Source organism: Fringilla coelebs (genome assembly GCF_963513975.1).
Source record: "Fringilla coelebs genome assembly, chromosome: 6".
Classification (NCBI taxonomy): Eukaryota; Metazoa; Chordata; class Aves; order Passeriformes; family Fringillidae; genus Fringilla; species Fringilla coelebs.
Window position 1 is genome coordinate 55,602,197 of NC_140034.1, and position 21,651 is coordinate 55,623,847.

The 21,651-nt window shown below is 66.4% G+C and overlaps 4 protein-coding genes across 4 annotated transcripts; all 4 read left to right on the forward strand.

Annotated features, from left to right (window-relative positions):
* Positions 1-308: 308 nt before the first annotated feature.
* On the forward strand, positions 309-2,166 carry LOC311154812 (serine/threonine-protein kinase pim-1-like; the record flags this gene model as incomplete). Its single annotated transcript, XM_084207583.1, has 5 exons — positions 309-371; positions 468-518; positions 807-1,173; positions 1,573-1,749; positions 2,063-2,166. The coding sequence occupies exons 3-5, from the start codon at positions 828-830 to the stop codon at positions 2,164-2,166; spliced, it is 627 nt and encodes a 208-aa protein (XP_084063709.1). The 5' UTR covers positions 309-371; positions 468-518; positions 807-827.
* Positions 2,167-5,658: 3,492 nt separating this feature from the next.
* Positions 5,659-7,516, forward strand: LOC311154655 (serine/threonine-protein kinase pim-1-like; the record flags this gene model as incomplete). Its single annotated transcript, XM_084207323.1, has 5 exons — positions 5,659-5,721; positions 5,818-5,868; positions 6,157-6,523; positions 6,923-7,099; positions 7,413-7,516. Exons 3-5 carry the CDS (start codon positions 6,178-6,180, stop codon positions 7,514-7,516), a joined length of 627 nt encoding a protein of 208 aa, XP_084063449.1. The 5' UTR covers positions 5,659-5,721; positions 5,818-5,868; positions 6,157-6,177.
* Positions 7,517-11,008: 3,492 nt separating this feature from the next.
* On the forward strand, positions 11,009-12,866 carry LOC311155113 (serine/threonine-protein kinase pim-1-like; the record flags this gene model as incomplete). Its single annotated transcript, XM_084208030.1, has 5 exons — positions 11,009-11,071; positions 11,168-11,218; positions 11,507-11,873; positions 12,273-12,449; positions 12,763-12,866. Exons 3-5 carry the CDS (start codon positions 11,528-11,530, stop codon positions 12,864-12,866), a joined length of 627 nt encoding a protein of 208 aa, XP_084064156.1. The 5' UTR covers positions 11,009-11,071; positions 11,168-11,218; positions 11,507-11,527.
* Positions 12,867-16,358: 3,492 nt separating this feature from the next.
* LOC311155446 (serine/threonine-protein kinase pim-1-like) lies at positions 16,359-18,216 on the forward strand (the record flags this gene model as incomplete). The annotated part of the gene is made up of 5 exons (XM_084208645.1): positions 16,359-16,421; positions 16,518-16,568; positions 16,857-17,223; positions 17,623-17,799; positions 18,113-18,216. Exons 3-5 carry the CDS (start codon positions 16,878-16,880, stop codon positions 18,214-18,216), a joined length of 627 nt encoding a protein of 208 aa, XP_084064771.1. The 5' UTR covers positions 16,359-16,421; positions 16,518-16,568; positions 16,857-16,877.
* Positions 18,217-21,651: the final 3,435 nt, after the last annotated feature.

Here is a 21,651-nt window from a genome sequence, read left to right on the forward strand (position 1 = left end):
GGCCGTCGTCAAGAGCAGGGTCCAGCCCACGACGCCGGGGACAGCGACGGTGCCGCCCTGCCCCGCTGCAGCGGGGCTCCTGCGGCCGCCTGCGCGCGCTGCCCTGGCCCGGTTCTGCCGCTCGCCTGCCCGTCGGCCGGGGGGCGGCGGCCGCTGCCCGGCGCGCAGCAGGAAGCAGGTGAGAGCAGCGCGGCCCGCTTCACTCTCGGGCACTTGGCGGGGGGGTGGCTCCTGGGCGCAAGGCTGATGGCTCGCTCTCCACCGCAGGGCAAAAGGAGGAGCTGCAGGAGCTGTACCAGCTGGGCCCACAGCTGGGCAGCGGTGGCTTCGGCACCGTTTTCTCGGGCATCCGCCTCTCCGACGGGAGCCCGGTGAGTGGCCGCGACGGCCGGGCGTGGGAGGAGGGGCAGCGGTGGGGAGGGGCAGGGCCCGAGCTCAGCCCTCCCTCCTCTCTGCACGGCTTGCAGGTGGCCATCAAACGCGTGGCCCGGGAGAGCGTCCTGCAGTGGGACGAGCTGGTGAGTGAGCGGGGCCAGAGGGGCGCGGCGGGCAGGGAGAATCCCGGGGCGCCGATTGGGAGCGGGAGACGGGGGAGGGGGGAGCCGCAGAATCGCGGGCCTGGGCGCGCCAAACAGCGGCGCGGGGCCGGACGGGGGGCACCCCCCAAGCATCCCCTGGGCGGGAGGAAGCCCAAGCGCCAGGGAGGCTGCGCAGCGGAGGCACTGGGGCGTGCCAGGCAGGGCGCAGCACTGCGGCCCCAGGGCAGCATCGGGCCACCGGAGGCACTGATTTTCTCCTCCTCCCAGCCCGACGGCACCCGCGTGCCCATGGAGATCGTGCTGATGGAGAAGGTGGGCTCTGGCTGCCACAACATCATCCAGCTCCTCGACTGGTTCGAGCTGCCTGACAGCTTCGTGCTGGTGATGGAGCGTCCGGAGGCATCGCAGGATCTCCTGCAGCTCCTGCTGGAGCAGGAGTTCCTGTGCGAGGAGATGGCGCGCTGGCTTTTCGTCCAGGTGCTGGAGGCCGTGCGGCACTGCACCGCCTGCGGCGTCCTGCACCGGGACATCAAGCCGGAGAACCTCCTCGTGGACCCGGAGAGCGGCGACCTGAAGCTCATCGACTTCGGTTGCAGCACCTTCCTCCAGGAGCGGGCCTTCACGCGGTTTGCCGGTGAGCCCACGGCCCGGGCCCTGCTCCCGGTGCCAGGCACTGCACGGCCCCACTCCCTCCTGGGCTGCGGGCTGTGGCCTTCAGCCGGCTGCCCTTTGGCACGGGGCAGACGCCGTGCCCCGGGAGCCAGCTGCCGTCCCTGCCGACAGAGGGGGGCGGCAAAAGCCGGCTCCCGGCCTCTCGGCTCGGCAGGCCCGCAAGGGCCTGGGCCGCTCCGCTGGCCTTCTTGGCCCTTGCAAAGAATGGTTTCTTGGCTTTGGCCATCTGGCTGGGGGACACAGGGTGGCCTCAGGGGGGAAGCTGTGGCCGCGGGTGCGGCCCCTGCGTCCGCCAGGAGGCTGGCGCTAGGCGCTGGAAGGCAGCGGCCCGCGCCTGGACAGCGCCGCTTGTCTCCCCTAGGAACGCACGCCTACAGCCCGCCCGAGTGGATCACCCTCGGCCGCTACCACGGCCACGCGGCGACCGTCTGGTCCCTGGGCGTGCTGCTGTACGCCATGGTCTGTGGGAGCCTGCCCTTCAAAGACGACCGTGACATCGTGCTGGGGCAGCTCTCCTTCTGGCAGCAGGTCTCTCCAGGTTGGTGTCAGGCCCCAGAAGGGCGGGCTTTGGCAGACGGCGGCGCGCGGCCCACGCGCGGCTCCGCGCGACGTCGACCTGCCCCCAAGGGCCGGCCGCGGGAGGTGGCCCGTGCCGACGGGGTCGGCGTGGCAGGCGCGGCCGCGGGAGGCGGCCGTGTCCCGCCGCGCCGCTCTCCCGCGCCGAGCAGAGTCCGTCGGGAGGCCGGCGCGGCCCCGAGCACGCGCAGCGCGGCCCGGGCCCCGCGGGCGCCGGGGGCAGCTGGGCAGGAGCCTTCTGCCAGTGACCGGCCCTTTCTGCCTTCTCTCCCCAGAGTGCCAGCATCTGATCCGCTGGTGTTTGGCCAAGCGCCCCGCGGACAGGCCGGAGCTGGAGGAGATCTTGCGCCACCCTTGGGTGCGGGGCAGGCGTTTTTGACGCCTTGCCGGAGCCTCTGCAGCACCCGCTTACAGAATCCCACGCAGGACTGGGGACCCGAGAAATAAAACACCACCACACCCTTTGCGGCATGTCAAGTCTGGTCCTTGTCAGCAACTTCCGCTAAAGAAACCTCTTGGGAAAAGGGGAAATCCCAGTGCTCCCTTCAGCCTTTGTCAAGTTTCCCATGCCTTTCCCCATCCCAGGAGGGAGGGTACTTTTGTGTCTTCAAGCACAGGCTGTAGTGCGGGTAGGAGGGGCTTGACCGAGCCAAGAAATGCAACAGTGAAACAACAGCTGCCCTTTCAAACAAAGTGACGAGGGCTTCTTGGTGTGTCTCTTGAAGTGACACACGGGTCCCTGTGTGCATTGCGAGGGTCGGCGGCTGTGAGGGACAGAGACGACTGCTCTCCAGAGCTCTGAGAAGAACCAGAAGCGGCGGAACGTCATTTTGGCTTGGGCCCCCATGAACTCTTCCTCTTTCTTTCCCTCCCATCAGCGGCAGGCAAATGCGCACCAGGCCTCGTGGCTCATGCCAGAGCCTTCTTCCTCCCCAGGAAGCCTCCTCCCAGTTAGGGAGGCCCCCCTGCCCTTCCCCCGCCACTCCCCAGGACTCTCCAGCTCAGCCCCCCTAGAGCCAGGCCTGAGCCCCACGTGCCCTGGGCCAAGCAGGGATGGGCGGCCCTCTTGTTGGCCACAGCCACCACAAAGAAATGGAGGCTCCAACCTCTGACAAGAGGCCAGTAAAGCCTCAGCTCGGAGCATGAGGGGAGAAGACTTCAGGCTCCTCAGGGAACTGCTAAGCAAGGCCCCAGGGGGAAAAGGTCTCCTGAAGGTACTGGGCTCCATCAGTGCTGGTCGCTTTGGAAACATCACCTCCTAAGGGCACAGGAGCAGGCGATGCCCAAATGAGGGAAGCCAGGCAGGCGAGGCTCAAGGCTGGCTTGCCTGGACAGGCATCTTCTCTGGGAAAGAGGATGGAAGAGGAAGCTGTGTGCCCAGTGGAATCCAGGTCAGGAGAGGAATACACAGATGCTTCTAGCCACTGTAGGGAGAGATTTGGTGTTGTGAAAGCTCAGCGGGAGATGAAGGTGGCCAGAAATGCAGGGCATGATAAAAGAAGCGCTATTAAATACCAAAAAAAACCTGTTGCAGAAATAACATTGAAATAACATTGTCCCCTTCCAGGATGTGGATGGCCAGCTCACAAACAAGGACAGAGACACGGCAAAGGTGTTTAAGGTGCGTTCGTTGCCTCTGTCTTCGACGCTCGTCCCCCCTTTCCCAGTGGAAAACATTGCACTGGTGTACCAAGGGACACTGCAAGGTCCTTGAAGAGGGCAAGCCCCGCTCAGCAGAAACCAAAGCACCCGTGTTTGGTGCACAGCATTGCCGCGCAAAGCCAACGCGTGCCAGCTGTTGGGAAGAAAGAAACCGGATCTCAGTCCAAGCCAGAGCACCGTGGGAGCACAGTGAGCGCTCCTTGGCAAAGCCCGATTTATTTAGAGCAGAGGCACAGCAGAAGCCAGTGAGCTGCTAACAAGAAACTCTTCCTGCCCTCGACAGCCAGCTCAGGAGAGCTCCTCAGAGACAGAGGAACTCTGACTCCCTTTGTGTCTGGAGGATCTATCTTCTCAGGCACCGAGTAGTGGGTGTTTCCAGCTGGGAACGCTGAAACGTCCCGGCAGCCGTGGGCTTGAGGCCGCTGGCAGCAGCGCTCTTGCTGGTGCGCCACTGGCTCCAGGGAACGATGCCTTGCAACAGGCTGAGCTCCCGTTCTCGCTGCCAGCAGGCTTTCCCTGGCCACGTCCATCTTCAGCCACGAGCCGGTCCTGCCGATCCTGGAGGCGGGCTGGGCCGTGACGGCACAAAGGGGCTGAGCGCTGGCGTGAGGCAGGGCTGTGATGTCCCAGCACTGTGACGTCGCCGCGCTGTCGCTATATAAGACGGGCCAGCGCCCGCAGCCGCCAGTGCAGTCGCGATGGGACGTGCCGGAGCCACGAGTGACGGCGGCGTCCTGATGACTGTGCTTGTCCTGCTGCTGGCCGCTGTGACTGTCTGGTGGGCCCTTGGCCACCGGCAACCACGGAGCCGGCGGGCACGGACAGCAAAGAGGAGCAAGCGCCCCGGCGTCTGGCCCAGAGGCCCACGGAGGAAGCGGGGAGCCCCTGTGGCTCCCAGGTCCCCCAGGCCTCGGGCGACTCCTCGCAAGCGGCCACGTGCTCCCGCGAGCCCCCCGGGCAGGCCCTGCGGCTGCGGCCCCTGCGTGGCAGTGGCCCAGGAGGTGCAGGAGCTGATGCGGCGTCTCTGGGCTCGCAATGGGACACGTGGGCCGCTCTACTCGGGGATGTGGCAGGCGTTGTGGAAAGAACTGGAGGAGCTGGTGAAGCGAGGCCACCTGCCCTGCTGTGGCCCGTCCAGCTCCTCCTCCCGAAGCCTCCATCCCTTCGAGAGGCTGCTCCCAGCAAGATTTTCCATCCCTGGGAGAGCTTCAAGGCCTGCGAGGATGGCACAGCAGGGGAGAACCGCCACCCCTGCAGGAACCTCAGGCTGTCAGAGACCCTGCGTCCTGGCCGCAGCCTCTGCTATCTCTGGCAGCCTCCATCCCTCGCAGAGGCTCAGTGAGACCTGTCAGCCTGCAGAAGGTGCAGAGCCCGTGGACAGGTCTCCAGGCTCCCTTGGGCTCACGGACTTCAACAACGCGGGCACACCCCTGACCCTTGACGTGGCCGGGGAAAGCCCAGAAGTCCGGATGGGAGCCCAGCCCGATCCAGGGGAGCCTTCTTGGGAGAAGCTGGCCGAGCAGCAAGCGTCCTGGAGCCAGCAGCGGCCATCCCACAGCTGCCAGGAGGCTGTGCCGCTTGTGCCGGCCGGCGACAGCCCGAGCCTGGTGGTGGAGACGAGCCTGGAGACACCAAGGAGGCTCCTCCATCTCCAGGAAGCTGTCCCAAGACAGCCCTCGAGGGCCACCAAGGGCTCTCTAATAGCAGGTGAGATCTCCTGAGGAGCTGTCTGAGGCTCCCCCGGGGCCCTTGAGGGCCGCGGCCAGGCCAGGCCAGGGCCCCTGAGAGCGGCCTAGTTGCTGGCTCTTTCCCGTGCCTCTCATGGCACGGCTTCAGAAGGCACTGCTTGGTTTGCAGCTGCTCCTGGGACGCCCTTGGGCGAAGCCTCGGGCTGCAGCCCCGGCCGTCGTCAAGAGCAGGGTCCAGCCCACGACGCCGGGGACAGCGACGGTGCCGCCCTGCCCCGCTGCAGCGGGGCTCCTGCGGCCGCCTGCGCGCGCTGCCCTGGCCCGGTTCTGCCGCTCGCCTGCCCGTCGGCCGGGGGGCGGCGGCCGCTGCCCGGCGCGCAGCAGGAAGCAGGTGAGAGCAGCGCGGCCCGCTTCACTCTCGGGCACTTGGCGGGGGGGTGGCTCCTGGGCGCAAGGCTGATGGCTCGCTCTCCACCGCAGGGCAAAAGGAGGAGCTGCAGGAGCTGTACCAGCTGGGCCCACAGCTGGGCAGCGGTGGCTTCGGCACCGTTTTCTCGGGCATCCGCCTCTCCGACGGGAGCCCGGTGAGTGGCCGCGACGGCCGGGCGTGGGAGGAGGGGCAGCGGTGGGGAGGGGCAGGGCCCGAGCTCAGCCCTCCCTCCTCTCTGCACGGCTTGCAGGTGGCCATCAAACGCGTGGCCCGGGAGAGCGTCCTGCAGTGGGACGAGCTGGTGAGTGAGCGGGGCCAGAGGGGCGCGGCGGGCAGGGAGAATCCCGGGGCGCCGATTGGGAGCGGGAGACGGGGGAGGGGGGAGCCGCAGAATCGCGGGCCTGGGCACGCCAAACAGCGGCGCGGGGCCGGACGGGGGGCACCCCCCAAGCATCCCCTGGGCGGGAGGAAGCCCAAGCGCCAGGGAGGCTGCGCAGCGGAGGCACTGGGGCGTGCCAGGCAGGGCGCAGCACTGCGGCCCCAGGGCAGCATCGGGCCACCAGAGGCACTGATTTTCTCCTCCTCCCAGCCCGACGGCACCCGCGTGCCCATGGAGATCGTGCTGATGGAGAAGGTGGGCTCTGGCTGCCACAACATCATCCAGCTCCTCGACTGGTTCGAGCTGCCTGACAGCTTCGTGCTGGTGATGGAGCGTCCGGAGGCATCGCAGGATCTCCTGCAGCTCCTGCTGGAGCAGGAGTTCCTGTGCGAGGAGATGGCGCGCTGGCTTTTCGTCCAGGTGCTGGAGGCCGTGCGGCACTGCACCGCCTGCGGCGTCCTGCACCGGGACATCAAGCCGGAGAACCTCCTCGTGGACCCGGAGAGCGGCGACCTGAAGCTCATCGACTTCGGTTGCAGCACCTTCCTCCAGGAGCGGGCCTTCACGCGGTTTGCCGGTGAGCCCACGGCCCGGGCCCTGCTCCCGGTGCCAGGCACTGCACGGCCCCACTCCCTCCTGGGCTGCGGGCTGTGGCCTTCAGCCGGCTGCCCTTTGGCACGGGGCAGACGCCGTGCCCCGGGAGCCAGCTGCCGTCCCTGCCGACAGAGGGGGGCGGCAAAAGCCGGCTCCCGGCCTCTCGGCTCGGCAGGCCCGCAAGGGCCTGGGCCGCTCCGCTGGCCTTCTTGGCCCTTGCAAAGAATGGTTTCTTGGCTTTGGCCAGCTGGCTGGGGGACACAGGGTGGCCTCAGGGGGGAAGCTGTGGCCGCGGGTGCGGCCCCTGCGTCCGCCAGGAGGCTGGCGCTAGGCGCTGGAAGGCAGCGGCCCGCGCCTGGACAGCGCCGCTTGTCTCCCCTAGGAACGCACGCCTACAGCCCGCCCGAGTGGATCACCCTCGGCCGCTACCACGGCCACGCGGCGACCGTCTGGTCCCTGGGCGTGCTGCTGTACGCCATGGTCTGTGGGAGCCTGCCCTTCAAAGACGACCGTGACATCGTGCTGGGGCAGCTCTCCTTCTGGCAGCAGGTCTCTCCAGGTTGGTGTCAGGCCCCAGAAGGGCGGGCTTTGGCAGACGGCGGCGCGCGGCCCACGCGCGGCTCCGCGCGACGTCGACCTGCCCCCAAGGGCCGGCCGCGGGAGGTGGCCCGTGCCGACGGGGTCGGCGTGGCAGGCGCGGCCGCGGGAGGCGGCCGTGTCCCGCCGCGCCGCTCTCCCGCGCCGAGCAGAGTCCGTCGGGAGGCCGGCGCGGCCCCGAGCACGCGCAGCGCGGCCCGGGCCCCGCGGGCGCCGGGGGCAGCTGGGCAGGAGCCTTCTGCCAGTGACCGGCCCTTTCTGCCTTCTCTCCCCAGAGTGCCAGCATCTGATCCGCTGGTGTTTGGCCAAGCGCCCCGCGGACAGGCCGGAGCTGGAGGAGATCTTGCGCCACCCTTGGGTGCGGGGCAGGCGTTTTTGACGCCTTGCCGGAGCCTCTGCAGCACCCGCTTACAGAATCCCACGCAGGACTGGGGACCCGAGAAATAAAACACCACCACACCCTTTGCGGCATGTCAAGTCTGGTCCTTGTCAGCAACTTCCGCTAAAGAAACCTCTTGGGAAAAGGGGAAATCCCAGTGCTCCCTTCAGCCTTTGTCAAGTTTCCCATGCCTTTCCCCATCCCAGGAGGGAGGGTACTTTTGTGTCTTCAAGCACAGGCTGTAGTGCGGGTAGGAGGGGCTTGACCGAGCCAAGAAATGCAACAGTGAAACAACAGCTGCCCTTTCAAACAAAGTGACGAGGGCTTCTTGGTGTGTCTCTTGAAGTGACACACGGGTCCCTGTGTGCATTGCGAGGGTCGGCGGCTGTGAGGGACAGAGACGACTGCTCTCCAGAGCTCTGAGAAGAACCAGAAGCGGCGGAACGTCATTTTGGCTTGGGCCCCCATGAACTCTTCCTCTTTCTTTCCCTCCCATCAGCGGCAGGCAAATGCGCACCAGGCCTCGTGGCTCATGCCAGAGCCTTCTTCCTCCCCAGGAAGCCTCCTCCCAGTTAGGGAGGCCCCCCTGCCCTTCCCCCGCCACTCCCCAGGACTCTCCAGCTCAGCCCCCCTAGAGCCAGGCCTGAGCCCCACGTGCCCTGGGCCAAGCAGGGATGGGCGGCCCTCTTGTTGGCCACAGCCACCACAAAGAAATGGAGGCTCCAACCTCTGACAAGAGGCCAGTAAAGCCTCAGCTCGGAGCATGAGGGGAGAAGACTTCAGGCTCCTCAGGGAACTGCTAAGCAAGGCCCCAGGGGGAAAAGGTCTCCTGAAGGTACTGGGCTCCATCAGTGCTGGTCGCTTTGGAAACATCACCTCCTAAGGGCACAGGAGCAGGCGATGCCCAAATGAGGGAAGCCAGGCAGGCGAGGCTCAAGGCTGGCTTGCCTGGACAGGCATCTTCTCTGGGAAAGAGGATGGAAGAGGAAGCTGTGTGCCCAGTGGAATCCAGGTCAGGAGAGGAATACACAGATGCTTCTAGCCACTGTAGGGAGAGATTTGGTGTTGTGAAAGCTCAGCGGGAGATGAAGGTGGCCAGAAATGCAGGGCATGATAAAAGAAGCGCTATTAAATACCAAAAAAAACCTGTTGCAGAAATAACATTGAAATAACATTGTCCCCTTCCAGGATGTGGATGGCCAGCTCACAAACAAGGACAGAGACACGGCAAAGGTGTTTAAGGTGCGTTCGTTGCCTCTGTCTTCGACGCTCGTCCCCCCTTTCCCAGTGGAAAACATTGCACTGGTGTACCAAGGGACACTGCAAGGTCCTTGAAGAGGGCAAGCCCCGCTCAGCAGAAACCAAAGCACCCGTGTTTGGTGCACAGCATTGCCGCGCAAAGCCAACGCGTGCCAGCTGTTGGGAAGAAAGAAACCGGATCTCAGTCCAAGCCAGAGCACCGTGGGAGCACAGTGAGCGCTCCTTGGCAAAGCCCGATTTATTTAGAGCAGAGGCACAGCAGAAGCCAGTGAGCTGCTAACAAGAAACTCTTCCTGCCCTCGACAGCCAGCTCAGGAGAGCTCCTCAGAGACAGAGGAACTCTGACTCCCTTTGTGTCTGGAGGATCTATCTTCTCAGGCACCGAGTAGTGGGTGTTTCCAGCTGGGAACGCTGAAACGTCCCGGCAGCCGTGGGCTTGAGGCCGCTGGCAGCAGCGCTCTTGCTGGTGCGCCACTGGCTCCAGGGAACGATGCCTTGCAACAGGCTGAGCTCCCGTTCTCGCTGCCAGCAGGCTTTCCCTGGCCACGTCCATCTTCAGCCACGAGCCGGTCCTGCCGATCCTGGAGGCGGGCTGGGCCGTGACGGCACAAAGGGGCTGAGCGCTGGCGTGAGGCAGGGCTGTGATGTCCCAGCACTGTGACGTCGCCGCGCTGTCGCTATATAAGACGGGCCAGCGCCCGCAGCCGCCAGTGCAGTCGCGATGGGACGTGCCGGAGCCACGAGTGACGGCGGCGTCCTGATGACTGTGCTTGTCCTGCTGCTGGCCGCTGTGGCTGTCTGGTGGGCCCTTGGCCACCGGCAACCACGGAGCCGGCGGGCACGGACAGCAAAGAGGAGCAAGCGCCCCGGCGTCTGGCCCAGAGGCCCACGGAGGAAGCGGGGAGCCCCTGTGGCTCCCAGGTCCCCCAGGCCTCGGGCGACTCCTCGCAAGCGGCCACGTGCTCCCGCGAGCCCCCCGGGCAGGCCCTGCGGCTGCGGCCCCTGCGTGGCAGTGGCCCAGGAGGTGCAGGAGCTGATGCGGCGTCTCTGGGCTCGCAATGGGACACGTGGGCCGCTCTACTCGGGGATGTGGCAGGCGTTGTGGAAAGAACTGGAGGAGCTGGTGAAGCGAGGCCACCTGCCCTGCTGTGGCCCGTCCAGCTCCTCCTCCCGAAGCCTCCATCCCTTCGAGAGGCTGCTCCCAGCAAGATTTTCCATCCCTGGGAGAGCTTCAAGGCCTGCGAGGATGGCACAGCAGGGGAGAACCGCCACCCCTGCAGGAACCTCAGGCTGTCAGAGACCCTGCGTCCTGGCCGCAGCCTCTGCTATCTCTGGCAGCCTCCATCCCTCGCAGAGGCTCAGTGAGACCTGTCAGCCTGCAGAAGGTGCAGAGCCCGTGGACAGGTCTCCAGGCTCCCTTGGGCTCACGGACTTCAACAACGCGGGCACACCCCTGACCCTTGACGTGGCCGGGGAAAGCCCAGAAGTCCGGATGGGAGCCCAGCCCGATCCAGGGGAGCCTTCTTGGGAGAAGCTGGCCGAGCAGCAAGCGTCCTGGAGCCAGCAGCGGCCATCCCACAGCTGCCAGGAGGCTGTGCCGCTTGTGCCGGCCGGCGACAGCCCGAGCCTGGTGGTGGAGACGAGCCTGGAGACACCAAGGAGGCTCCTCCATCTCCAGGAAGCTGTCCCAAGACAGCCCTCGAGGGCCACCAAGGGCTCTCTAATAGCAGGTGAGATCTCCTGAGGAGCTGTCTGAGGCTCCCCCGGGGCCCTTGAGGGCCGCGGCCAGGCCAGGCCAGGGCCCCTGAGAGCGGCCTAGTTGCTGGCTCTTTCCCGTGCCTCTCATGGCACGGCTTCAGAAGGCACTGCTTGGTTTGCAGCTGCTCCTGGGACGCCCTTGGGCGAAGCCTCGGGCTGCAGCCCCGGCCGTCGTCAAGAGCAGGGTCCAGCCCACGACGCCGGGGACAGCGACGGTGCCGCCCTGCCCCGCTGCAGCGGGGCTCCTGCGGCCGCCTGCGCGCGCTGCCCTGGCCCGGTTCTGCCGCTCGCCTGCCCGTCGGCCGGGGGGCGGCGGCCGCTGCCCGGCGCGCAGCAGGAAGCAGGTGAGAGCAGCGCGGCCCGCTTCACTCTCGGGCACTTGGCGGGGGGGTGGCTCCTGGGCGCAAGGCTGATGGCTCGCTCTCCACCGCAGGGCAAAAGGAGGAGCTGCAGGAGCTGTACCAGCTGGGCCCACAGCTGGGCAGCGGTGGCTTCGGCACCGTTTTCTCGGGCATCCGCCTCTCCGACGGGAGCCCGGTGAGTGGCCGCGACGGCCGGGCGTGGGAGGAGGGGCAGCGGTGGGGAGGGGCAGGGCCCGAGCTCAGCCCTCCCTCCTCTCTGCACGGCTTGCAGGTGGCCATCAAACGCGTGGCCCGGGAGAGCGTCCTGCAGTGGGACGAGCTGGTGAGTGAGCGGGGCCAGAGGGGCGCGGCGGGCAGGGAGAATCCCGGGGCGCCGATTGGGAGCGGGAGACGGGGGAGGGGGGAGCCGCAGAATCGCGGGCCTGGGCACGCCAAACAGCGGCGCGGGGCCGGACGGGGGGCACCCCCCAAGCATCCCCTGGGCGGGAGGAAGCCCAAGCGCCAGGGAGGCTGCGCAGCGGAGGCACTGGGGCGTGCCAGGCAGGGCGCAGCACTGCGGCCCCAGGGCAGCATCGGGCCACCGGAGGCACTGATTTTCTCCTCCTCCCAGCCCGACGGCACCCGCGTGCCCATGGAGATCGTGCTGATGGAGAAGGTGGGCTCTGGCTGCCACAACATCATCCAGCTCCTCGACTGGTTCGAGCTGCCTGACAGCTTCGTGCTGGTGATGGAGCGTCCGGAGGCATCGCAGGATCTCCTGCAGCTCCTGCTGGAGCAGGAGTTCCTGTGCGAGGAGATGGCGCGCTGGCTTTTCGTCCAGGTGCTGGAGGCCGTGCGGCACTGCACCGCCTGCGGCGTCCTGCACCGGGACATCAAGCCGGAGAACCTCCTCGTGGACCCGGAGAGCGGCGACCTGAAGCTCATCGACTTCGGTTGCAGCACCTTCCTCCAGGAGCGGGCCTTCACGCGGTTTGCCGGTGAGCCCACGGCCCGGGCCCTGCTCCCGGTGCCAGGCACTGCACGGCCCCACTCCCTCCTGGGCTGCGGGCTGTGGCCTTCAGCCGGCTGCCCTTTGGCACGGGGCAGACGCCGTGCCCCGGGAGCCAGCTGCCGTCCCTGCCGACAGAGGGGGGCGGCAAAAGCCGGCTCCCGGCCTCTCGGCTCGGCAGGCCCGCAAGGGCCTGGGCCGCTCCGCTGGCCTTCTTGGCCCTTGCAAAGAATGGTTTCTTGGCTTTGGCCAGCTGGCTGGGGGACACAGGGTGGCCTCAGGGGGGAAGCTGTGGCCGCGGGTGCGGCCCCTGCGTCCGCCAGGAGGCTGGCGCTAGGCGCTGGAAGGCAGCGGCCCGCGCCTGGACAGCGCCGCTTGTCTCCCCTAGGAACGCACGCCTACAGCCCGCCCGAGTGGATCACCCTCGGCCGCTACCACGGCCACGCGGCGACCGTCTGGTCCCTGGGCGTGCTGCTGTACGCCATGGTCTGTGGGAGCCTGCCCTTCAAAGACGACCGTGACATCGTGCTGGGGCAGCTCTCCTTCTGGCAGCAGGTCTCTCCAGGTTGGTGTCAGGCCCCAGAAGGGCGGGCTTTGGCAGACGGCGGCGCGCGGCCCACGCGCGGCTCCGCGCGACGTCGACCTGCCCCCAAGGGCCGGCCGCGGGAGGTGGCCCGTGCCGACGGGGTCGGCGTGGCAGGCGCGGCCGCGGGAGGCGGCCGTGTCCCGCCGCGCCGCTCTCCCGCGCCGAGCAGAGTCCGTCGGGAGGCCGGCGCGGCCCCGAGCACGCGCAGCGCGGCCCGGGCCCCGCGGGCGCCGGGGGCAGCTGGGCAGGAGCCTTCTGCCAGTGACCGGCCCTTTCTGCCTTCTCTCCCCAGAGTGCCAGCATCTGATCCGCTGGTGTTTGGCCAAGCGCCCCGCGGACAGGCCGGAGCTGGAGGAGATCTTGCGCCACCCTTGGGTGCGGGGCAGGCGTTTTTGACGCCTTGCCGGAGCCTCTGCAGCACCCGCTTACAGAATCCCACGCAGGACTGGGGACCCGAGAAATAAAACACCACCACACCCTTTGCGGCATGTCAAGTCTGGTCCTTGTCAGCAACTTCCGCTAAAGAAACCTCTTGGGAAAAGGGGAAATCCCAGTGCTCCCTTCAGCCTTTGTCAAGTTTCCCATGCCTTTCCCCATCCCAGGAGGGAGGGTACTTTTGTGTCTTCAAGCACAGGCTGTAGTGCGGGTAGGAGGGGCTTGACCGAGCCAAGAAATGCAACAGTGAAACAACAGCTGCCCTTTCAAACAAAGTGACGAGGGCTTCTTGGTGTGTCTCTTGAAGTGACACACGGGTCCCTGTGTGCATTGCGAGGGTCGGCGGCTGTGAGGGACAGAGACGACTGCTCTCCAGAGCTCTGAGAAGAACCAGAAGCGGCGGAACGTCATTTTGGCTTGGGCCCCCATGAACTCTTCCTCTTTCTTTCCCTCCCATCAGCGGCAGGCAAATGCGCACCAGGCCTCGTGGCTCATGCCAGAGCCTTCTTCCTCCCCAGGAAGCCTCCTCCCAGTTAGGGAGGCCCCCCTGCCCTTCCCCCGCCACTCCCCAGGACTCTCCAGCTCAGCCCCCCTAGAGCCAGGCCTGAGCCCCACGTGCCCTGGGCCAAGCAGGGATGGGCGGCCCTCTTGTTGGCCACAGCCACCACAAAGAAATGGAGGCTCCAACCTCTGACAAGAGGCCAGTAAAGCCTCAGCTCGGAGCATGAGGGGAGAAGACTTCAGGCTCCTCAGGGAACTGCTAAGCAAGGCCCCAGGGGGAAAAGGTCTCCTGAAGGTACTGGGCTCCATCAGTGCTGGTCGCTTTGGAAACATCACCTCCTAAGGGCACAGGAGCAGGCGATGCCCAAATGAGGGAAGCCAGGCAGGCGAGGCTCAAGGCTGGCTTGCCTGGACAGGCATCTTCTCTGGGAAAGAGGATGGAAGAGGAAGCTGTGTGCCCAGTGGAATCCAGGTCAGGAGAGGAATACACAGATGCTTCTAGCCACTGTAGGGAGAGATTTGGTGTTGTGAAAGCTCAGCGGGAGATGAAGGTGGCCAGAAATGCAGGGCATGATAAAAGAAGCGCTATTAAATACCAAAAAAAACCCGTTGCAGAAATAACATTGAAATAACATTGTCCCCTTCCAGGATGTGGATGGCCAGCTCACAAACAAGGACAGAGACACGGCAAAGGTGTTTAAGGTGCGTTCGTTGCCTCTGTCTTCGACGCTCGTCCCCCCTTTCCCAGTGGAAAACATTGCACTGGTGTACCAAGGGACACTGCAAGGTCCTTGAAGAGGGCAAGCCCCGCTCAGCAGAAACCAAAGCACCCGTGTTTGGTGCACAGCATTGCCGCGCAAAGCCAACGCGTGCCAGCTGTTGGGAAGAAAGAAACCGGATCTCAGTCCAAGCCAGAGCACCGTGGGAGCACAGTGAGCGCTCCTTGGCAAAGCCCGATTTATTTAGAGCAGAGGCACAGCAGAAGCCAGTGAGCTGCTAACAAGAAACTCTTCCTGCCCTCGACAGCCAGCTCAGGAGAGCTCCTCAGAGACAGAGGAACTCTGACTCCCTTTGTGTCTGGAGGATCTATCTTCTCAGGCACCGAGTAGTGGGTGTTTCCAGCTGGGAACGCTGAAACGTCCCGGCAGCCGTGGGCTTGAGGCCGCTGGCAGCAGCGCTCTTGCTGGTGCGCCACTGGCTCCAGGGAACGATGCCTTGCAACAGGCTGAGCTCCCGTTCTCGCTGCCAGCAGGCTTTCCCTGGCCACGTCCATCTTCAGCCACGAGCCGGTCCTGCCGATCCTGGAGGCGGGCTGGGCCGTGACGGCACAAAGGGGCTGAGCGCTGGCGTGAGGCAGGGCTGTGATGTCCCAGCACTGTGACGTCGCCGCGCTGTCGCTATATAAGACGGGCCAGCGCCCGCAGCCGCCAGTGCAGTCGCGATGGGACGTGCCGGAGCCACGAGTGACGGCGGCGTCCTGATGACTGTGCTTGTCCTGCTGCTGGCCGCTGTGGCTGTCTGGTGGGCCCTTGGCCACCGGCAACCACGGAGCCGGCGGGCACGGACAGCAAAGAGGAGCAAGCGCCCCGGCGTCTGGCCCAGATGCCCACGGAGGAAGCGGGGAGCCCCTGTGGCTCCCAGGTCCCCCAGGCCTCGGGCGACTCCTCGCAAGCGGCCACGTGCTCCCGCGAGCCCCCCGGGCAGGCCCTGCGGCTGCGGCCCCTGCGTGGCAGTGGCCCAGGAGGTGCAGGAGCTGATGCGGCGTCTCTGGGCTCGCAATGGGACACGTGGGCCGCTCTACTCGGGGATGTGGCAGGCGTTGTGGAAAGAACTGGAGGAGCTGGTGAAGCGAGGCCACCTGCCCTGCTGTGGCCCGTCCAGCTCCTCCTCCCGAAGCCTCCATCCCTTCGAGAGGCTGCTCCCAGCAAGATTTTCCATCCCTGGGAGAGCTTCAAGGCCTGCGAGGATGGCACAGCAGGGGAGAACCGCCACCCCTGCAGGAACCTCAGGCTGTCAGAGACCCTGCGTCCTGGCCGCAGCCTCTGCTATCTCTGGCAGCCTCCATCCCTCGCAGAGGCTCAGTGAGACCTGTCAGCCTGCAGAAGGTGCAGAGCCCGTGGACAGGTCTCCAGGCTCCCTTGGGCTCACGGACTTCAACAACGCGGGCACACCCCTGACCCTTGACGTGGCCGGGGAAAGCCCAGAAGTCCGGATGGGAGCCCAGCCCGATCCAGGGGAGCCTTCTTGGGAGAAGCTGGCCGAGCAGCAAGCGTCCTGGAGCCAGCAGCGGCCATCCCACAGCTGCCAGGAGGCTGTGCCGCTTGTGCCGGCCGGCGACAGCCCGAGCCTGGTGGTGGAGACGAGCCTGGAGACACCAAGGAGGCTCCTCCATCTCCAGGAAGCTGTCCCAAGACAGCCCTCGAGGGCCACCAAGGGCTCTCTAATAGCAGGTGAGATCTCCTGAGGAGCTGTCTGAGGCTCCCCCGGGGCCCTTGAGGGCCGCGGCCAGGCCAGGCCAGGGCCCCTGAGAGCGGCCTAGTTGCTGGCTCTTTCCCGTGCCTCTCATGGCACGGCTTCAGAAGGCACTGCTTGGTTTGCAGCTGCTCCTGGGACGCCCTTGGGCGAAGCCTCGGGCTGCAGCCCCGGCCGTCGTCAAGAGCAGGGTCCAGCCCACGACGCCGGGGACAGCGACGGTGCCGCCCTGCCCCGCTGCAGCGGGGCTCCTGCGGCCGCCTGCGCGCGCTGCCCTGGCCCGGTTCTGCCGCTCGCCTGCCCGTCGGCCGGGGGGCGGCGGCCGCTGCCCGGCGCGCAGCAGGAAGCAGGTGAGAGCAGCGCGGCCCGCTTCACTCTCGGGCACTTGGCGGGGGGGTGGCTCCTGGGCGCAAGGCTGATGGCTCGCTCTCCACCGCAGGGCAAAAGGAGGAGCTGCAGGAGCTGTACCAGCTGGGCCCACAGCTGGGCAGCGGTGGCTTCGGCACCGTTTTCTCGGGCATCCGCCTCTCCGACGGGAGCCCGGTGAGTGGCCGCGACGGCCGGGCGTGGGAGGAGGGGCAGCGGTGGGGAGGGGCAGGGCCCGAGCTCAGCCCTCCCTCCTCTCTGCACGGCTTGCAGGTGGCCATCAAACGCGTGGCCCGGGAGAGCGTCCTGCAGTGGGACGAGCTGGTGAGTGAGCGGGGCCAGAGGGGCGCGGCGGGCAGGGAGAATCCCGGGGCGCCGATTGGGAGCGGGAGACGGGGGAGGGGGGAGCCGCAGAATCGCGGGCCTGGGCACGCCAAACAGCGGCGCGGGGCCGGACGGGGGGCACCCCCCAAGCATCCCCTGGGCGGGAGGAAGCCCAAGCGCCAGGGAGGCTGCGCAGCGGAGGCACTGGGGCGTGCCAGGCAGGGCGCAGCACTGCGGCCCCAGGGCAGCATCGGGCCACCGGAGGCACTGATTTTCTCCTCCTCCCAGCCCGACGGCACCCGCGTGCCCATGGAGATCGTGCTGATGGAGAAGGTGGGCTCTGGCTGCCACAACATCATCCAGCTCCTCGACTGGTTCGAGCTGCCTGACAGCTTCGTGCTGGTGATGGAGCGTCCGGAGGCATCGCAGGATCTCCTGCAGCTCCTGCTGGAGCAGGAGTTCCTGTGCGAGGAGATGGCGCGCTGGCTTTTCGTCCAGGTGCTGGAGGCCGTGCGGCACTGCACCGCCTGCGGCGTCCTGCACCGGGACATCAAGCCGGAGAACCTCCTCGTGGACCCGGAGAGCGGCGACCTGAAGCTCATCGACTTCGGTTGCAGCACCTTCCTCCAGGAGCGGGCCTTCACGCGGTTTGCCGGTGAGCCCACGGCCCGGGCCCTGCTCCCGGTGCCAGGCACTGCACGGCCCCACTCCCTCCTGGGCTGCGGGCTGTGGCCTTCAGCCGGCTGCCCTTTGGCACGGGGCAGACGCCGTGCCCCGGGAGCCAGCTGCCGTCCCTGCCGACAGAGGGGGGCGGCAAAAGCCGGCTCCCGGCCTCTCGGCTCGGCAGGCCCGCAAGGGCCTGGGCCGCTCCGCTGGCCTTCTTGGCCCTTGCAAAGAATGGTTTCTTGGCTTTGGCCAGCTGGCTGGGGGACACAGGGTGGCCTCAGGGGGGAAGCTGTGGCCGCGGGTGCGGCCCCTGCGTCCGCCAGGAGGCTGGCGCTAGGCGCTGGAAGGCAGCGGCCCGCGCCTGGACAGCGCCGCTTGTCTCCCCTAGGAACGCACGCCTACAGCCCGCCCGAGTGGATCACCCTCGGCCGCTACCACGGCCACGCGGCGACCGTCTGGTCCCTGGGCGTGCTGCTGTACGCCATGGTCTGTGGGAGCCTGCCCTTCAAAGACGACCGTGACATCGTGCTGGGGCAGCTCTCCTTCTGGCAGCAGGTCTCTCCAGGTTGGTGTCAGGCCCCAGAAGGGCGGGCTTTGGCAGACGGCGGCGCGCGGCCCACGCGCGGCTCCGCGCGACGTCGACCTGCCCCCAAGGGCCGGCCGCGGGAGGTGGCCCGTGCCGACGGGGTCGGCGTGGCAGGCGCGGCCGCGGGAGGCGGCCGTGTCCCGCCGCGCCGCTCTCCCGCGCCGAGCAGAGTCCGTCGGGAGGCCGGCGCGGCCCCGAGCACGCGCAGCGCGGCCCGGGCCCCGCGGGCGCCGGGGGCAGCTGGGCAGGAGCCTTCTGCCAGTGACCGGCCCTTTCTGCCTTCTCTCCCCAGAGTGCCAGCATCTGATCCGCTGGTGTTTGGCCAAGCGCCCCGCGGACAGGCCGGAGCTGGAGGAGATCTTGCGCCACCCTTGGGTGCGGGGCAGGCGTTTTTGACGCCTTGCCGGAGCCTCTGCAGCACCCGCTTACAGAATCCCACGCAGGACTGGGGACCCGAGAAATAAAACACCACCACACCCTTTGCGGCATGTCAAGTCTGGTCCTTGTCAGCAACTTCCGCTAAAGAAACCTCTTGGGAAAAGGGGAGATCCCAGTGCTCCCTTCAGCCTTTGTCAAGTTTCCCATGCCTTTCCCCATCCCAGGAGGGAGGGTACTTTTGTGTCTTCAAGCACAGGCTGTAGTGCGGGTAGGAGGGGCTTGACCGAGCCAAGAAATGCAACAGTGAAACAACAGCTGCCCTTTCAAACAAAGTGACGAGGGCTTCTTGGTGTGTCTCTTGAAGTGACACACGGGTCCCTGTGTGCATTGCGAGGGTCGGCGGCTGTGAGGGACAGAGACGACTGCTCTCCAGAGCTCTGAGAAGAACCAGAAGCGGCGGAACGTCATTTTGGCTTGGGCCCCCATGAACTCTTCCTCTTTCTTTCCCTCCCATCAGCGGCAGGCAAATGCGCACCAGGCCTCGTGGCTCATGCCAGAGCCTTCTTCCTCCCCAGGAAGCCTCCTCCCAGTTAGGGAGGCCCCCCTGCCCTTCCCCCGCCACTCCCCAGGACTCTCCAGCTCAGCCCCCCTAGAGCCAGGCCTGAGCCCCACGTGCCCTGGGCCAAGCAGGGATGGGCGGCCCTCTTGTTGGCCACAGCCACCACAAAGAAATGGAGGCTCCAACCTCTGACAAGAGGCCAGTAAAGCCTCAGCTCGGAGCATGAGGGGAGAAGACTTCAGGCTCCTCAGGGAACTGCTAAGCAAGGCCCCAGGGGGAAAAGGTCTCCTGAAGGTACTGGGCTCCATCAGTGCTGGTCGCTTTGGAAACATCACCTCCTAAGGGCACAGGAGCAGGCGATGCCCAAATGAGGGAAGCCAGGCAGGCGAGGCTCAAGGCTGGCTTGCCTGGACAGGCATCTTCTCTGGGAAAGAGGATGGAAGAGGAAGCTGTGTGCCCAGTGGAATCCAGGTCAGGAGAGGAATACACAGATGCTTCTAGCCACTGTAGGGAGAGATTTGGTGTTGTGAAAGCTCAGCGGGAGATGAAGGTGGCCAGAAATGCAGGGCATGATAAAAGAAGCGCTATTAAATACCAAAAAAAACCCGTTGCAGAAATAACATTGAAATAACATTGTCCCCTTCCAGGATGTGGATGGCCAGCTCACAAACAAGGACAGAGACACGGCAAAGGTGTTTAAGGTGCGTTCGTTGCCTCTGTCTTCGACGCTCGTCCCCCCTTTCCCAGTGGAAAACATTGCACTGGTGTACCAAGGGACACTGCAAGGTCCTTGAAGAGGGCAAGCCCCGCTCAGCAGAAACCAAAGCACCCGTGTTTGGTGCACAGCATTGCCGCGCAAAGCCAACGCGTGCCAGCTGTTGGGAAGAAAGAAACCGGATCTCAGTCCAAGCCAGAGCACCGTGGGAGCACAGTGAGCGCTCCTTGGCAAAGCCCGATTTATTTAGAGCAGAGGCACAGCAGAAGCCAGTGAGCTGCTAACAAGAAACTCTTCCTGCCCTCGACAGCCAGCTCAGGAGAGCTCCTCAGAGACAGAGGAACTCTGACTCCCTTTGTGTCTGGAGGATCTATCTTCTCAGGCACCGAGTAGTGGGTGTTTCCAGCTGGGAACGCTGAAACGTCCCGGCAGCCGTGGGCTTGAGGCCGCTGGCAGCAGCGCTTTTGCTGGTGCGCCACTGGCTCCAGGGAACGATGCCTTGCAACAGGCTGAGCTCCCGTTCTCGCTGCCAGCAGGCTTTCCCTGGCCACGTCCATCTTCAGCCACGAGCCGGTCCTGCCGATCCTGGAGGCGGGCTGGGCCGTGACGGCACAAAGGGGCTGAGCGCTGGCGTGAGGCAGGGCTGTGATGTCCCAGCACTGTGACGTCGCCGCGCTGTCGCTATATAAGACGGGCCAGCGCCCGCAGCCGCCAGTGCAGTCGCGATGGGACGTGCCGGAGCCACGAGTGACGGCGGCGTCCTGATGACTGTGCTTGTCCTGCTGCTGGCCGCTGTGACTGTCTGGTGGGCCCTTGGCCACCGGCAACCACGGAGCCGGCGGGCACGGACAGCAAAGAGGAGCAAGCGCCCCGGCGTCTGGCCCAGAGGCCCACGGAGGAAGCGGGGAGCCCCTGTGGCTCCCAGGTCCCCCAGGCCTCGGGCGACTCCTCGCAAGCGGCCACGTGCTCCCGCGAGCCCCCCGGGCAGGCCCTGCGGCTGCGGCCCCTGCGTGGCAGTGGCCCAGGAGGTGCAGGAGCTGATGCGGCGTCTCTGGGCTCGCAATGGGACACGTGGGCCGCTCTACTCGGGGATGTGGCAGGCGTTGTGGAAAGAACTGGAGGAGCTGGTGAAGCGAGGCCACCTGCCCTGCTGTGGCCCGTCCAGCTCCTCCTCCCGAAGCCTCCATCCCTTCGAGAGGCTGCTCCCAGCAAGATTTTCCATCCCTGGGAGAGCTTCAAGGCCTGCGAGGATGGCACAGCAGGGGAGAACCGCCACCCCTGCAGGAACCTCAGGCTGTCAGAGACCCTGCGTCCTGGCCGCAGCCTCTGCTATCTCTGGCAGCCTCCATCCCTCGCAGAGGCTCAGTGAGACCTGTCAGCCTGCAGAAGGTGCAGAGCCCGTGGACAGGTCTCCAGGCTCCCTTGGGCTCACGGACTTCAACAACGCGGGCACACCCCTGACCCTTGACGTGGCCGGGGAAAGCCCAGAAGTCCGGATGGGAGCCCAGCCCGATCCAGGGGAGCCTTCTTGGGAGAAGCTGGCCGAGCAGCAAGCGTCCTGGAGCCAGCAGCGGCCATCCCACAGCTGCCAGGAGGCTGTGCCGCTTGTGCCGGCCGGCGACAGCCCGAGCCTGGTGGTGGAGACGAGCCTGGAGACACCAAGGAGGCTCCTCCATCTCCAGGAAGCTGTCCCAAGACAGCCCTCGAGGGCCACCAAGGGCTCTCTAATAGCAGGTGAGATCTCCTGAGGAGCTGTCTGAGGCTCCCCCGGGGCCCTTGAGGGCCGCGGCCAGGCCAGGCCAGGGCCCCTGAGAGCGGCCTAGTTGCTGGCTCTTTCCCGTGCCTCTCATGGCACGGCTTCAGAAGGCACTGCTTGGTTTGCAGCTGCTCCTGGGACGCCCTTGGGCGAAGCCTCGGGCTGCAGCCCCGGCCGTCGTCAAGAGCAGGGTCCAGCCCACGACGCCGGGGACAGCGACGGTGCCGCCCTGCCCCGCTGCAGCGGGGCTCCTGCGGCCGCCTGCGCGCGCTGCCCTGGCCCGGTTCTGCCGCTCGCCTGCCCGTCGGCCGGGGGGCGGCGGCCGCTGCCCGGCGCGCAGCAGGAAGCAGGTGAGAGCAGCGCGGCCCGCTTCACTCTCGGGCACTTGGCGGGGGGGTGGCTCCTGGGCGCAAGGCTGATGGC